At 43.1% G+C, this 14647-nt stretch overlaps 1 protein-coding gene across 1 annotated transcript in view; it reads left to right on the top strand.

The window, feature by feature from the left end:
- Nucleotides 1-14647, top strand: part of PISD (phosphatidylserine decarboxylase) — a 48436-nt gene continuing 33789 nt past the window's right edge. Inside the window, exons 1-2 of the mRNA XM_080909967.1 lie at nt 1-73; nt 12580-12659. Of these exons, the coding sequence (XP_080766093.1) occupies nt 9-73; nt 12580-12659 (145 nt within the window). The 5' untranslated portion in view covers nt 1-8. The remainder of the gene's footprint in view (nt 74-12579; nt 12660-14647) is intronic.

The following is a 14647-nucleotide window of genomic DNA, read 5'->3' on the forward strand; positions in this document are numbered from 1 at the left end:
GAGGCGAGATGGCGGCGTCTGGGGGCCGCGGGTGTGTGCGCTCTCTACGTGGAGGTGTGCTGTGGCGGAGCAGGTATGGCCAGGCGGGAGGCTGCTGGGGCAGGGGTCAACACTGACCAAGCCAGGCTCTGGGGAGAGAAGCCATTTCTCGTCGCCAGCTCGCCTCGAGTAGGTCTGACAGGAGCCACGGAGTCACCTTTCCCTCGGTCAAGTGCAGGTGCTACTAGCCACCGCGTGGACTGTGGAATGAGTTCGGGTGTGGCCTAAAGGCTCTCGCTGGTCCTCTCCAGCTCGGTGGAAATGCACTGGGACAACCAAATCCGTATTATGCTGCCTGCTGTTCTCTAGAGTGGAAAGCAGAGTCGATCTCCTATTCTCAGGTGTTTGCCTGAGTGTATTACCAGGTTGGTGTAACCTGGAAGAGCACAGCACTGCAAAGCGACTTTTACTTGGGGTTCTAAAGCTTTGAGGCGAAAGGATTAGATTTCTTTATATGAAAAGTAGGTGGTGGAAATCACAGTTATCCTCCTGTCTCAGCCTTTCAAGTGCTTCCCCAAAAGCCGGGATTACAAGCATGAGCCAGCTGTTTATTCTTTTTTTAAGGATGGGGTGGGGGAGAAGTTGAGAAGAAACAGTTTTCAACTTGCCTGAGTTATTTAATAGCCAGCCTACATACTGACTTCTTTTTGGCAAAGACTATTTCTACCTTTTTACACTCTGTGTGTGTGTGTGTGTGTGTGTGTGTGTGTGTGTGTGTGTGTGTGTGTACACACGAATGCATATGTGTGGTTGCAGGTGTCCATAAGACCAGGTGTGTGTGCATTGCCAGCATGTGTGTATGCCTGGTACCTATGGAGGCGAGAAGAGAACATTAAGTCCCTAGAACTGTAATTACGGGTGGTTATGAGCTGCTGTTGGTTGCTAGGAATTGAACCCAGGTCCTCTGGAAAAGCAACTAGTGTTCTTAATTGCTGATCCATCTGTCCAGCTTCTATGATGGTAAAATTATGTGCCTCACTCACCATTAAAAAATGGAAAGCAAAAAAGCCATACTTAGTTGCCATTGGAAATAGACAAGACTGGGATTTCGCACATGGGTGGAAGGGTTAAGGGTCTGTCTAGAGCAGTGGTTCTCAGCTTGTGGGTTGTGACTCTTCTTTGGCAAACCTCTGTCTCCAAAAATAATTACATTACAATTCATAAGAGTAATAAAAATTATAGTTATGAAGTAGCAACAAAAATAATTTTATGGTTGGGAGTCACCACAGCATGAGGAACTGTGTTAAAGAGTTTAAGCATTAGGAAGGTTGAGAGCTATTGGTCTAGAATAAGAGTTAGCAATTATCAAATTTGTTACATTAAAATAGAAACTATATTGATATACAAAAGATAGCATTTTTATACATTTTAGGTACTAATTGTAAGATGTAAAAGAAAGCATCATGTTTCATGGAAGCTTTTTTTTTTTTAACTTATTTTGATGTATTTTGAGGTATTTTGCCTGCGTGTATGTCTGCATCACATACCCACAGAAACCATCGGAGTTACCCAGGATGAGCCATAGTGGTTGCTCTTAGTCAAACCTAGGTTCTCTGGAAGAGCAGCCAGTGTTCTTAATTGCTGAGCCATCTCTCCAGCCCTGAAGTTTTTCAGCTGAGTGATGTATCATAGGAGAGCAACATTTGGGTTATAACCTAGTGTTGTGCACGTTTTCTAAGTGTGTTTAATGAGAGTGGGTAGGGTAATGACTCCTCGGAAAAGCACTGTTGACCCTAGTCTATCCTTAGAACTCATGTGGAAAGCTGAATTAAGTGGTCCTTATCTCTAATCCTAGTACACCTATATCAAGATAGGAGGTGGAAACAGGCGTACTCTGGGAGCTTAGGGCTAGAGCAACAAGACTGTCTAATCCAGGTGCAAGCAAGAACCAACTCTCAAAAGTTGTCCTCCCCCCTTCAAGACCATCCTTGGCTACAGGCTAACCTGGGTTTTATAAGACTGTGTCTCGAGCATTACCACCATCAAACTGCCAAGAAGTATAGGGATGTCTGGAACGTTTAATAAAGACAGATTAGCAGTCATGCACCACTCTTCTATTCAGAAGGAGGTGTAGGTTGGGGCTGTGAGAGCTGTAGTTTTTATACAAGCACTCCAGGTTGTGAATTCAGGCAGGTCTAGACAGTAGTACCTAGGGAGTGGTGCCTTATGCAGGAATTGAAACTACAAATACTCATGGTACCCTACCACTTTGGCACAGCAACAGAAAGGGAAGGGTGGAGACATGAAGACTACAGTGATCTGGCTGAGGGCAGCAGGCAGTGCTCAGCTGGTAAAACACAAGCATAAGGACCTGCGCTGTATTCCCCGCACCTCTATAAAAAAGAGGTTTCGTGGTTTGAGCTCGTGATCCCAGTGATGGGGGTAGAAACAGGTAGATTCCTAGAACTTACTAGCTAGCCATTTCTAGCTTATCAGTGACCTTCAGGATAGTGATGGACCCTGTCTCAAAAAACAAGATGCATGCCTTTAATCTCAGCACTCAGAAGGCAGAAGCAGGTGGGTCTCAATGAATTCAAAACCAGCCTGGTCTACATAGTGAATGCCAGCCAGCCAAAAAAGGCAGTGTGTGTGTGTGTGTGTGTGTGTGTGTGTGTGTGTGTGTGTGTGTGTGTATACACTCAGACCCCATATCAAAACAACATAAAACAAAACATAACAAACCCAAACCCAAGTTTTTGGATAGTTCATGGGGAATGTTCCCCAAAGTTCACCTCCCCATTCACATGCATAAATACTACCCACATACATTATTTAATTTACTGATTAATTAATTTGCAATTGGCCTTATACTTACAGAACTTTACAGTTTAATAAACAGGGTAAAAGTTTGCTAGATATTTTAATATTAAGTACAGTGTTAGATAAAGCTTTTCAAGAGACCTACCAGTTCAGCTTTAGAACTCTCCTAGCTTTTGAAAGTAGGAGGGAGAAATGTTTGGTTAAAATGTTAGTACCCATGGTGATATTAAAATCATATTATAGGGCTACAGAGGTTGCTTAGTGGTTAAGAGCATTTGCTGTTCTTCCAGGGGATGAAGGCTGTATTCACAGTACCTTCATGGCAACTCACTATTTGGAACTCCAGTTCCAGGAAATCTGAAACCTTCTTTTGGCCTCCATAGGGCACTGTATGCACATGGTATACAGATATATGTGACGGCAAAGCATACACACACACACACACATGATCCTGACAATTTTCTGTAAAAACTAAAGATGTACAAATACTTGTCTTTGGGCAAAGTGTATTGCCTTCCTGAGCTGTCTTTGAGCTTTTGTGGAAATTAAACTAAAAAAAAAAAAAAATTATTTCGGACTGAAGAGATTGCTCAGAGCACTTATTATTCTCACAGAGGACTTGGGTTTAGTTTCTAGCACATGTATGGTGGCTCATGACCATCTGTGTAACTCCAGTTCAAGGGATCTGACCCTCTTTGGTCCTCTGTGGGCACTGTACACATGTGGTAAACAGACATACATGTAGACAAAACATAATATAAAAACATTTTACAACTAGAAATAGTGTGGACATTGATAATTGAAGATGATATACTATGAATATCCCAGTGTGCGCTAATTGAATATCTTTTTTTTTTTTGTTTTTTTAAGTCTTGGGTTACAGAGTTGCTTCATTGGTTGAGAACACTGGTTGTGCCAGGTTGTGGTGGTGCAATCCTTTAATCCCAACATTCAGGCATCAGAGGCAGGTGGGTCTCTGAGTTCCAGGCTAGTCTGGTGTGCAGAGCAAGTTCCAGGACAGCCAGGGCTACACGGAGAATTCCTATCTTGAAAAATCAAACAAACACAAAAGAATAATGTTGGCTGCTCTTGCAGAGGACCCAGGTCCAATTCTCAGACTCTCATGACAGCTCACCATTTATCAGTCTTGTTCCAAGGAATCCAATGCTCATTTTTGAGCTTCTCAGGAACCATCTATGCAAGTGGTACATGCACATACATGCAAGCAAAGCACTCATATATTTAAATAATAAATATGTCTTACAAGATTTTTGTTTTATGTTCACTGGTATTTTACCTACATGTGTGTCTTTAGAGCCCCTAGAATTGGAGGTACAGACAGTTGTGAGCTAGATGTGGTGCTGGGAATTTTCTCCCGGTCCTCTGGAAGAGCAACCAATGCTCTCAACCGCTGAGCCATCTCTCTCTCCATCCCTAGACATGTTTTTAATGCCATTACTTTTTATAGTAGCCATATGTAGGCAGATGGCAGGCCCTGGACCAGGGTTTTACATGGTGCGCTTATTGCTAATGAGCTTGGTTCTGATTTTACAGCTCAAAGAACTGAGGCTTAGAATTTAAAAATTCCCTGAGGCTGCATAGAATTTGAACCAAAGCCAAGTGCTGATCTCATTTTATTTTTTACTTTTGTGAAAGGATCTCCTTGTGTTTCCCATGCTGGTCCTTCTGCCTCAGCCGTCCAAGTGCTGATTGTGAGTGTGTCACCACACCTGGCTTTAGTAGCATGCATGATGATACCTTTGGTTCTCTCAGTAGAAGAGACACCTGATAGAGCTTATCTGTTCTCTCTGGGTCTTAATCTTTATTTTTTTTTTTTTTTTCTTTTTCAAAACATTTATTTAATGTTAATGGTATTTTTCCTGAGTGTGTGTCTGTGTACTCCATGCCTAGCTTCCATGGAGGCCAGAAGAGGACGTAGAACCCCTCGAAGCTGCGGTGACACAGGTGTTTTGAACTGCCATGTGGTTGCATGTGCCTTTAATCTCAGCACTGGAGAGGCAGAAGCAGGAGTGGATCTGTGAGTTTGAGGCCGGCCTGGTCTACGGAGTGAGTTCCATGACAGCCAGGGCTACACAGTGAAACCCTGTGTTGAAAAACAAAACAAAACTTTCTAGTCTCCCCGTTTCTGTCATTCTACAAACAGTCCCATACTGTGAATGCCCACAGAACCAATCTTGTTTGACTCTTAGCACTCTATTGTCTACTTTCCACAGACATACACAACAGTCTTTTGAAAACAGAAGCCAGCCCCTCTGCCTTACCCCGACGTCGTGCCTGTTTCCGGTCTTCTTGCTACTCTGTACCATCTCTCTCTGGTCTTTAGTACTTGCTGTCTGTTCTACCCACCATACGGATTAGCCTGTCTCCATGTGGCTTTGTTGTAAGACCCCAGGAGTCTTAGCTTGGAAGTGTGACCCACAGAACACAAATAAATGATAGACCGCTGTAATGGCAAGAGGTTTTTATTCCGTCATCCTCGTAGGGAGAGTCAACCCTGAACTCAAAAAGTATATGTCTTTTATACTTTTTTGTGAGGGGGGTAAACTACTATTTTACCATTGGTCAGCAGTATAATTTTCAGAAAGAGGAGAGGAAGGGGGAGGAAACGGGAGAGAAACTTTGACAGTAAGGTTGTTGACAATTTGCATTCTCCTTGGAATTCAGTACAGGGAGGGGTAGGGGAGCTGTTTCTAAAGCATTTTTGTTTTCTCATCACTCAGCTTAGTCAGCATAGCCTGACCTGTCTGTTAAAACTTTGTTTTTACATTTTGAGAACCTTGTTTATTTATTTCAAAACTTTGACGGGTTTTGTTCTTGTTTTGTTTCTCAGAATTAGGTGTTTAGAGCATGAACTAATTATGACGTGCGTCAGGATCCTATCTAGGTCTTTCTAGAGGGCCAGGTCGCTATCAGTCAGTATATCCTATTTTTTTTTTCTGAGAATTACTCTGGGCCATTGGTTTTTTTTTTTTTTTTTTTTTTTTTTTTTTTTTTTTTTGGGTCAGGCACAGGCAGGATCTCATAGCCTTGGGATGACTGGAAAATCTCTGAGTATGACTTTAACTATTTCTGTGTCTTTAGGGCCTCACATTCTAAGAATGGAGTGTTTTAGAAAAATCTCAGAGCCCCTAAAAACTTTGTTTTTTGCATCAGTTTTTATTTGCTATGATGGAACATCATGACCAAAGCAACCTGAGGAGAAAAATCTTTATTCTGTTTATAGTTTCTGCCTGCTTACTTATAGAACCCAGGACTATAGCCCAGCGATGACTCTGCACATCAAACACTAAGAAAATGCTCTACAAGCCTGGTTGCAGCCTGGTCTTCCTCTCTCCCTCCCTCCCTTCCTTCCTTCCTTCTTTTCTTCCTTCCTTCCTTTCTCCCTAGACAGGGTTTCTCTATATAGCCCTGGCTGTCCTGGAACTGGCTTTGGAGACAAGGCTGGCCTGTCTCTGCCTTCCAAGTGTTGGGATTAAAGGCATGTACCACCACTGCCTGGCTAAAGGCCTTTTCTTCATTGACGCTCCCTTCTCCCAGATGATTCTAGCTTGGAGTACCTCACTGCTAAGCCACAACCCTTGTCTATTCCCATGATCACCATTAATATTGACGTTACCATGTAAAACATTTTATAAACTTAAAAAAGTCCCATAGTCCACAAACACAAACACTTTAAAATTCAATCTCTTGTTGGGCCATGGTGGAGGTAGAGGCAGGCAATCTCTGATTTCAAGGGTGTCCTGGTCTACAGAGTGAGTTCCAGGGTAGGCAGTGCTACAGAGAAACCTTATCTTGAAAAATCAAATCAAACAAATAATTCAGTCTTTCAACTGTAGGCTTTTATAAAATCAAAAATAAGTAAGTTAAATACTTTCTTACTTCGAGAAGGAAGAATCAGGGCATAGTCACAATTGGATCAAAGCAAAACCACACTCCCAACAGTGTAAATACCTCAGTGTTTGGTATCCACCATGATCTTCTAGATGACTCCAAGGGTCCTGGGTCACTTCTCCAGCTCCACCTTCTTCAGCACACACAGCTTGTCTTCTAGACCCCGTCTGGCTCCTCTCCAATGCTTCTACTGTTTCTGGTAATCATTCTGTGGTCCGGGCGGCTCACCAGTGGCCCCTCCTGTGCTCTTTTCGGGGACTCTAGCCCATGTCCCCATCATGTCTTCAAAACCAGCACCACTTGGGCGACTGTTACACTACCAAGTTCAATTGCCAGCAGGAGGTATAGGCTGTTTCTAGAACATAGCTGTGTGTGGTCACCGCAGGGAATCCCCACCAGAGGCTTTCATCTCAATAAGTGATGCTGGTCCCTTCTCAGTCACCACTAATTTCTTAGCTGTAGCTCACCAGCATCAACTGTCCCAGTAATGTAATGGTTTCACTTCACTGGTGCCAGACTCTTGTTAATCATGGCTGAATCTTCATCCCCAGCGAACCAGCATGACAGAATCTTAATTCAAAGCAGTAAACAACCCTGATAGAGGCTTCAAATTTCCCTTTGAAACTTCATAAGCCAGACCTCCATCTACATTGCTCTCAACACTCTTCCAAGCTATAGTCCACTGAGCTCTCAACACTTAATAACTCTCAATAGCTTTTTGTTTTTAAGCCCAAAGTTCCAAAAGTCTTTCCACAATCCTCCTAAAAACCCGATTATGTTGTCACAGCAATACTGTGATATGCTGGTATCAACTTGTCTTAGTTGGGATTTCTATTGCTGTGCTGAAACATGTAGCTGAAAGGGTTTATTCCACATATGCTTCTATATAACAGTTCATCATCAGAAGCAGGGAGGGCAGGAACTGTCTTGCAGAGGTCATGGAGGATGCTGCTTAGTGGCTAGCACAGCCTTCTTTCTTATAGAACCCAGAAGCACTAGCCCAGGAGGTAGCCTAACCCACAATGGGCTGACCCTTTCCCATCAATCACCTAAGAAAATGCCGTAGGTACTCGAGATGCCTAGACAGCAAAGAGCTCTTCCAGAGGACCCAGGGTCAATTCCTAGTACCCACACAACACCTCGAAACCGTCTGTCACTCTAGTTCCAGGGGAGCCAATGTCCTCTCTTGACTCTGAGAGTACCAAGCACAGAAAACATGCAGTCAAAACATACACATAGAACAAAATAAATAAATCTTAAAGATCTGGGCAAAGTAGTGCACACCTTTAATAACAGCATTTCAGGGGCAGAGGCAGGCAGATCATTGAGTTTGAGGCCAGCCTAGTCAACAGAGTGAGTTTCCAGGACAGCCAGAGCTACATTGGAGATCCTGGTTTTGTTTGTGTTTAATGTATTGTGGGGGTTGAGGTGATGGTTCTGTAAGAAGTGTTTACTGCTTGTCTTAGTCACTGTTCTGTTGCTGTAAAGAGACCATGGCAAGCGCAAGTCTTACAGAGGGAACCATTTACCTGGGGACTTGCTTACAGTTTCAGTGTTAATTTTTATTATGGCAGGAAGGGGACAGGCTTGGCCATAGCAGAGAGCTTTATGTACCCACAGGCAGCCGGTGAAGAGAGACACTGGAACAGTCATAGGTTTTTGAAACCTCAAAGCTCATCCCTAGTGACACCTTTCTTCAGTAAGTACACACCTAATATCTCTAAACAGTTCATTAAGTCAAATATATGAACCAATGGGGTCATTCTCACTCAGAACACCCCCGTGCTCAAGCATGAGGATCTAGGTTTAGACTTCTAATACTCAAAACTCGTGCATGTGCCCAAGTCTGGAACCCCAGTGCAGAGGGGAGAGCAGAGACAGGGCAAGGCACCAACATTCGAGACACCCCTCTCCCCAGGGTGGGGTTGGATTTATGCACATTAGGTGAGTACCTTTTTCTTCATGGTAAACTCAAGAGTATTTTCTAACTTTTCTTGTAAATCTCTTTGAGTACTTCTCATTGTTGGGACAGAAATGCCCAGAAAGCCTAGAGGTACAACCAGTGCAGTTGTATGTGGTAATAGTTGAAGCTACTTGAGAGGTGAGCTACTTGGTACACCTCACCTTGCTACAAAACAGGCTGTAAATTCAGGTGCTGGTGGTGAACACCTTTAATCCTTTGTGTGTGTGTTCAGACACGTGTTTTAGTCACATGTATTTAAATTTTATAAATTTTCCACTAGTCAAAGAATCCTTTTCCTTCCAACCATAAAAAAAGAAAGACCCTTGAGAGCTTTACAAAAAACAGCAGTGGACCAGGTCTGGCTACAGATTCTGGCTGTAGATGGGGGAACTGACAGTCAGTGGTCCAGATGCCACTCACATAAAACAGATAGGCAGGACCAGAAGTTCAAGTCTGATTCTAAGGAGGCAGGCAGGTCAGAGACACCTTTAATCCTGTTGCTCAGGAGGCAGAGGCAGGCGAATCTCTTGAGTTTGAAGCCAGCCTGGTCTACAGAGAGTTGCAGGACAGCCAGGGCTACACAATAAACCTTGTCTTAAAACACAAGCACACACACACACACACACACCAACTACACCACACACAAAAAAGACTGGGAGATAAAGGCTAGCAGGTGTCTAGAAAGCAAGTTTGTGCCACTTAAAGCTGTGGTACCCCAGGGCAAGTCATCTGTTTAGGACAGATTCAGTTTTAGATGGGAGTAGGGGTGGGGAGGAAGCTGGTTGAAAATCTAAACATGAACTTCTCTGGAGGACCAGTTAAACACAAGGTAGTTTGTTACTGTCTGAAAGGAGCAGTTCAGGGAGAGAGTGTGTTAGGAGTGATATTCAGGGAGATGGGGTCAACCTTTTTTGTGGCTGCCAGACCAAGAAAGAAACCTGGGGTATACACAGTGACTTCTGAAACATGGAGGGTGCTGGCAATTTTGACTGAAGGTGATGTGATCGGAACAAAACCATGAGGACATGATTGACAGTGGACACAGCCCTTTAAAAGCTGTGATGGAAAAAAAGGGGTGGAAGCTGGAGAGAGCCATGGTGCACGGTGTCTGTATAAACTGCAGGAATTACAGGATTTATGTCATAAGAGAGAAGCTGGTAATGGGCAGTCTGCGAGGGAAAGTGGGTGCACAAACAAGCCACCTCAATGCTGTGTATCAGAAATGGTGAGTTGTGTCATCCATACCGCCCCAAAGCACTGTTAGAAGAAACACAGTAGAGGAATGTGCAGAACCCTGTAGTATTATTTTGTTTTTGTGTTTTGAGATAGACTTGCTATGTAGCCCAGGCTAGTCCTGAACAATTAATTCTCTTGTATCAGTTTCCCAACGTACTTTGCCCTTTAGTCAGTTGTAAGAGTTATTGTTCTGATTCCATTTGTAAAACAGAGCTTTAGGCTTGCTTACTGTTTTATAGTGAGAGCATCAGTTCTAAGGAGCCAGCCCTAAGTTTGTTAAGGACTCCTCACAGGTCAAGATGCCCTGCTTCTCACTTATAGGAGGAATTAGACCCATCACATTAGCCCCATCAATACCATGTGATGAGGGTGTTTTTAAGTTTCATGAGGAAAAATATCTAAGCACTGAAATCTGATGTTTATAGGATTTAATGACTAAATATCTGTAAGTTAAATATTACATTCAAAAGTCATATGCGTTTCTTTTCACAAAAAAAATCAATTTAGATGTTTTTAATAATGAAAGTTACATTTTTATGTCATAAAGTGCTCCAAGTAAAAAATGAACATTTACTGGTAAGTATGTAGTTTCTTTATCTAGATTTCCGATGAATGTTTTTGAAACTGAAGCTGGATATGATGGCGCATGCTTTTAGTCCCAGGGCCCAAGAGGACTTCTGCAAGTTCAAGAGTAGTCTAGTCTAAATAATAAGTTCTAGGCCAACTAGAGCTATATACTGAGACTCTCCCTGCTTCCAAAATAAATAAATGAATAAATACAGTTAAGTGTATGCATGAGTGCTTACATGTGCATCACATAGGAAGCCAGAAAACAAACTCATGTGTCGGAAACCAAGGTGTTGACTAAATAGAAATTCAGAGAATTGAAAGTTTGATTTTTGTTGAGGAGAAATCAGTTGCTAAGAAGAAGTTACCGCTCTGCTTGTCAGTGTAGCAGTTACCATGGTTGGGACACATTGTTTTCCACCAGGATGTGGTACTTCTTGCCACTCAGAGTTGGCTAATGTTTCTTTATATCTGATTCACTGTTTCACTGCAGCTTGTAGGGCAAAGTAGCCACAAAAGACCGAAACATTCCTGAGGCAGGAAGAGGGAACAATCCAGGTTAGCCTGAACAACATAGTGAGATCTTTTCTCAAAACAATGAGGGGGTGCCGGGGTAGTGTTGGGACAGAGAAAGGAAGGAGGGAGAGAGAAAAAACATTCAAAACTTAAAAGCCATCCACAGTATGAATGTTTAAAGCATTGAACATTCAGTGCCCAACCAGTCAGAAGGTTCATGGCACAGAAACACACTAGACTAGACTTGGAGACTTTGTTTCCCTGCTTATTATGATCTCACAATTAATGATGAAAAAACTTTTATTGCATAGTAGCTTCACACTGAGAAAAGTTATTAAAACATGATACTGGGTAATGACACGTTTATCCCAGCACTCAGGAGGCAGAGGCAGGTGGGTCACTGGGTTCAAGGCCAGCTTGCTCGACAGTGCAAGTGCCAAGACAGCCAGGGTTATACAGAGAAACTGTCTTGAATAAAACCAAAACTAGAAAATTCCAGATACCCTTACTCATATTCTGCAAGCTCCATGTTTGTATTCTCTTTTCCTGTGTAGAGCCCTCTGTCTGCAGGATAGAGCCTGGACAACTATTTTAGCTTCTTTTATGAGGACATTCCCTTTATTAACCGTGGGGCAGCGGTTAAAGCCATGAAGCACACATTGATAACAATACTGTAGGATCTCCAAACTTTATTAATATTGCCAAGCTGGGCTTGGTGACCCACCCCTGTGATCCCTGCACGCAGGAAATGGAGGCAGGAGGACAAAGAATTAAGAGTAGCCTAAGTTATCTAGTAAACTTAAGGTCAAACCTTGGCTGCAGGATGAGCCAGTAGGGCTGGAGAGATGGCTCAGTAGTTAAGAATATATACTTGCTGTTCTTGGAGATGACCCAAGTTCATCTTGTCGGGCCACTGACAACTATCTGAAACTACCACTCCAGGGGATCTGACAGCTTCTCCTGGCCTCTACAGGCACATGCACATACCCACATAGAGACAGGTACACAGAGTTAGAAATAATTTTAAAGCATTTTCCAACATAATATTTTAAATCATTTTGGGAATATCATACAGTGCATCCTGATCGTACTTGTTTCCTATTCCTTCTGAGTCCATCCTCTCACCTGAGTCCAGCCCTCCAAACCCCCCTGTCCAGCCCCCCCAAAAGACAACAAAGACTACTTTGTGTTGCCCATATACTTAGGGGAGCACGGTCAAATTCCTAGTTGCCAACCCCTTAAAGAACACTGAGACCCCACCCCACATCAAAACCTTCAACTGTGAAGAGATATACTTCAGCATCTTTAATTGCACTTAAATTTTTTTAAGTTGCCAACTGATTCAATTTAAACAAACATCTATTTTTGTGTTGAGTCTTAGAGGCTTTTCATTTGTGAGCTTTTACCAGGAAGTGTGTTTCTACAGCAGACAGACAGTATGCCTTCCTCGGAGTTGCTCTAAGGATCAAATATCAGAATAGGCTACACTTTCTTCAAGGGAAAATAAGTAGGTCAAACAGGCCAATTCTGTTTCTGAATAGAATCAAAGTTTGAAATTCTAATGATTCATTTTTTCTTGTTTGTAGCCCTTGTCACTATGAATATACTGCCACACGCCATTTTCTGGGGACCTTAAAGAAGCTGCCTCTTCAAGCCTGTAACACAGGTAAGGAACAGTCGACGGTTTGCTGGTTAGTTCCCTCAGCTGGAAGTTGGAAAAACCTAGGGTTGTTAGAATTAAAGACCATCTGAAGGACATGTGTGTGGTCATGTAACCTGGTTGTAGCATCACTGGAACCTCGACAGCCATGCTATTATCTGTGTAGTACTCGGGGTTGACTGCCGTTCACTGTTGCATATTTGTTTCTAGTTCTTTCTGCCACAGGCAGTCTTAGCAATACCTTGGCCATTTCCAAGACAGCAGTGTAGATTTAGAATTCCTGGGTCACACCCTGTGTGAGCTGGGCCTGGTGGTGTGTGCCTGTTATAATGCTGGCCTCAGTAGGTCTGCGACAGGGGGATAATAGGTTTGAAGGCAGCTTGAGCTATAGAGTGAGGCTCTATAAATAGCTGATAGATTTTAGTATTTAGGCTAAATTGATCTCCAGAGAGACTGTTTAGTTGTGAGCCATGAGTAGAACGTGCCATGGAGTGGCACCTCCCTCCTCAGCACTGTGGAGTGAGAACCAGGGGGGTCAGTGAAGAATGTTGTCTTTATTACCCACATGTGTGATTTGTATATCATAGTGAATGCCATTACTAATGGCCCATTACTATCCCTGAGAGTAAAATGAGGTGGTTGATGAGAACAGTAGAAAGCCTACTACAAACATGGTCACCAGTGGGAACACTTGGGGCTGTTACTAATCAGTACTTGGTGTTTGAACCAGCAGGGAGAGCCTAAGCTGTGCTGAAGTCCTCATTTTGTTCTACAGTGGCACAGCCTCTGTACTTATACAGCCACTTCCCTTGGGGGACGGCACCATCTCTGCCTACAACATACAGAGCATGCCCAAGTGCCACAGACAGAATCAACAGTTGAAGAAAGGTATTTGCCAGAGTAAGGAGACAGGCTCATGTGTGCAGCACAACCATAGAGGAAAAGACCTTGGGAGAGCAGAGTCTCTACTCGAGGCTCTGAGAGTTTTCTGCTCTTAACTGCTTCAACTGACAAAGTGCCGACAATGAAGGAGCAGCAGTCAGAATGCCTCAGGGAGGATTGATCTATGGGGGCCATGGTAAAGCAACATGGCAAAGATGTACAGCACCAGACAGCCATTTGGTGATGGTGTGTATCTTTGGAGTTGTTGTCTGAGTGAGGTAGCATTTGTAACATTAAAAAAGTGACATGTTAGAAGTACCATAATTCCCACTGAGCATAGTTAGAAAAATAGCTGGGACAGTTTTGCCCTTAGGAACACAGCAGGCAAGAGCATCATCCAGAGACTCCTCGGCAGGCTTTGTCATAGGTGTCAACGACACTGATGATTTTTCCTGTCACCATCATCTACCATAAGATGACACTGTGGAGGTGCCATCTATCTGGTTTAAGAGCTCAAGGAACCTTTCTTCGGCCATTGGGTTTCTTCTACTACCACCTCATAGGGAACATTAACAGACAAGGTTAATGGAAAATTCCTCAGCATCATAGTTAATAGTTTAATAAGGTGAGGCATAATTGTGTAGCTGAGGACTTTGTATCAGAATCTTTTTCCAGAAGCCTGCAGAAGACATATGGCAGAACCTTACCAGCGAGCAATGCCTCTGCCCATGTGCTAGCTGTAATGTCCTGTGGAGATGGGTAATATGGGCCAAATCCAAGTGAAGTCTAGGTTCCATTTGTTGAAGTCACAACCAGACAGCAGCATTTAAAAGAGAAATAAATACTTTTTTTGTAGGGTTCTCCAGTAGTGTTCCAGAGACATGGTTTTGACATATGTTTTTGTTTTTGGAGGCATGGTCTTTCTGTGTATCCCTGACTGCCCTGGAACTCGATCTATAGACCAGGCTGGTCTCAAACCTGAGGGATCCACCTGTCTCTTTGTCCTGAGTGCTTGAATTAAAGGCATGCACCACCAAACCCAACTCAGTTTGATGTTTTGAATAATTTACCAAACCTGTGAGTTTGGCAACAGGGAAAATAATTGGTTAGGA

This window comes from Micromys minutus, assembly GCF_963924665.1.
Source record: "Micromys minutus genome assembly, chromosome: 1".
Taxonomy (NCBI): domain Eukaryota; kingdom Metazoa; phylum Chordata; class Mammalia; order Rodentia; family Muridae; genus Micromys; species Micromys minutus.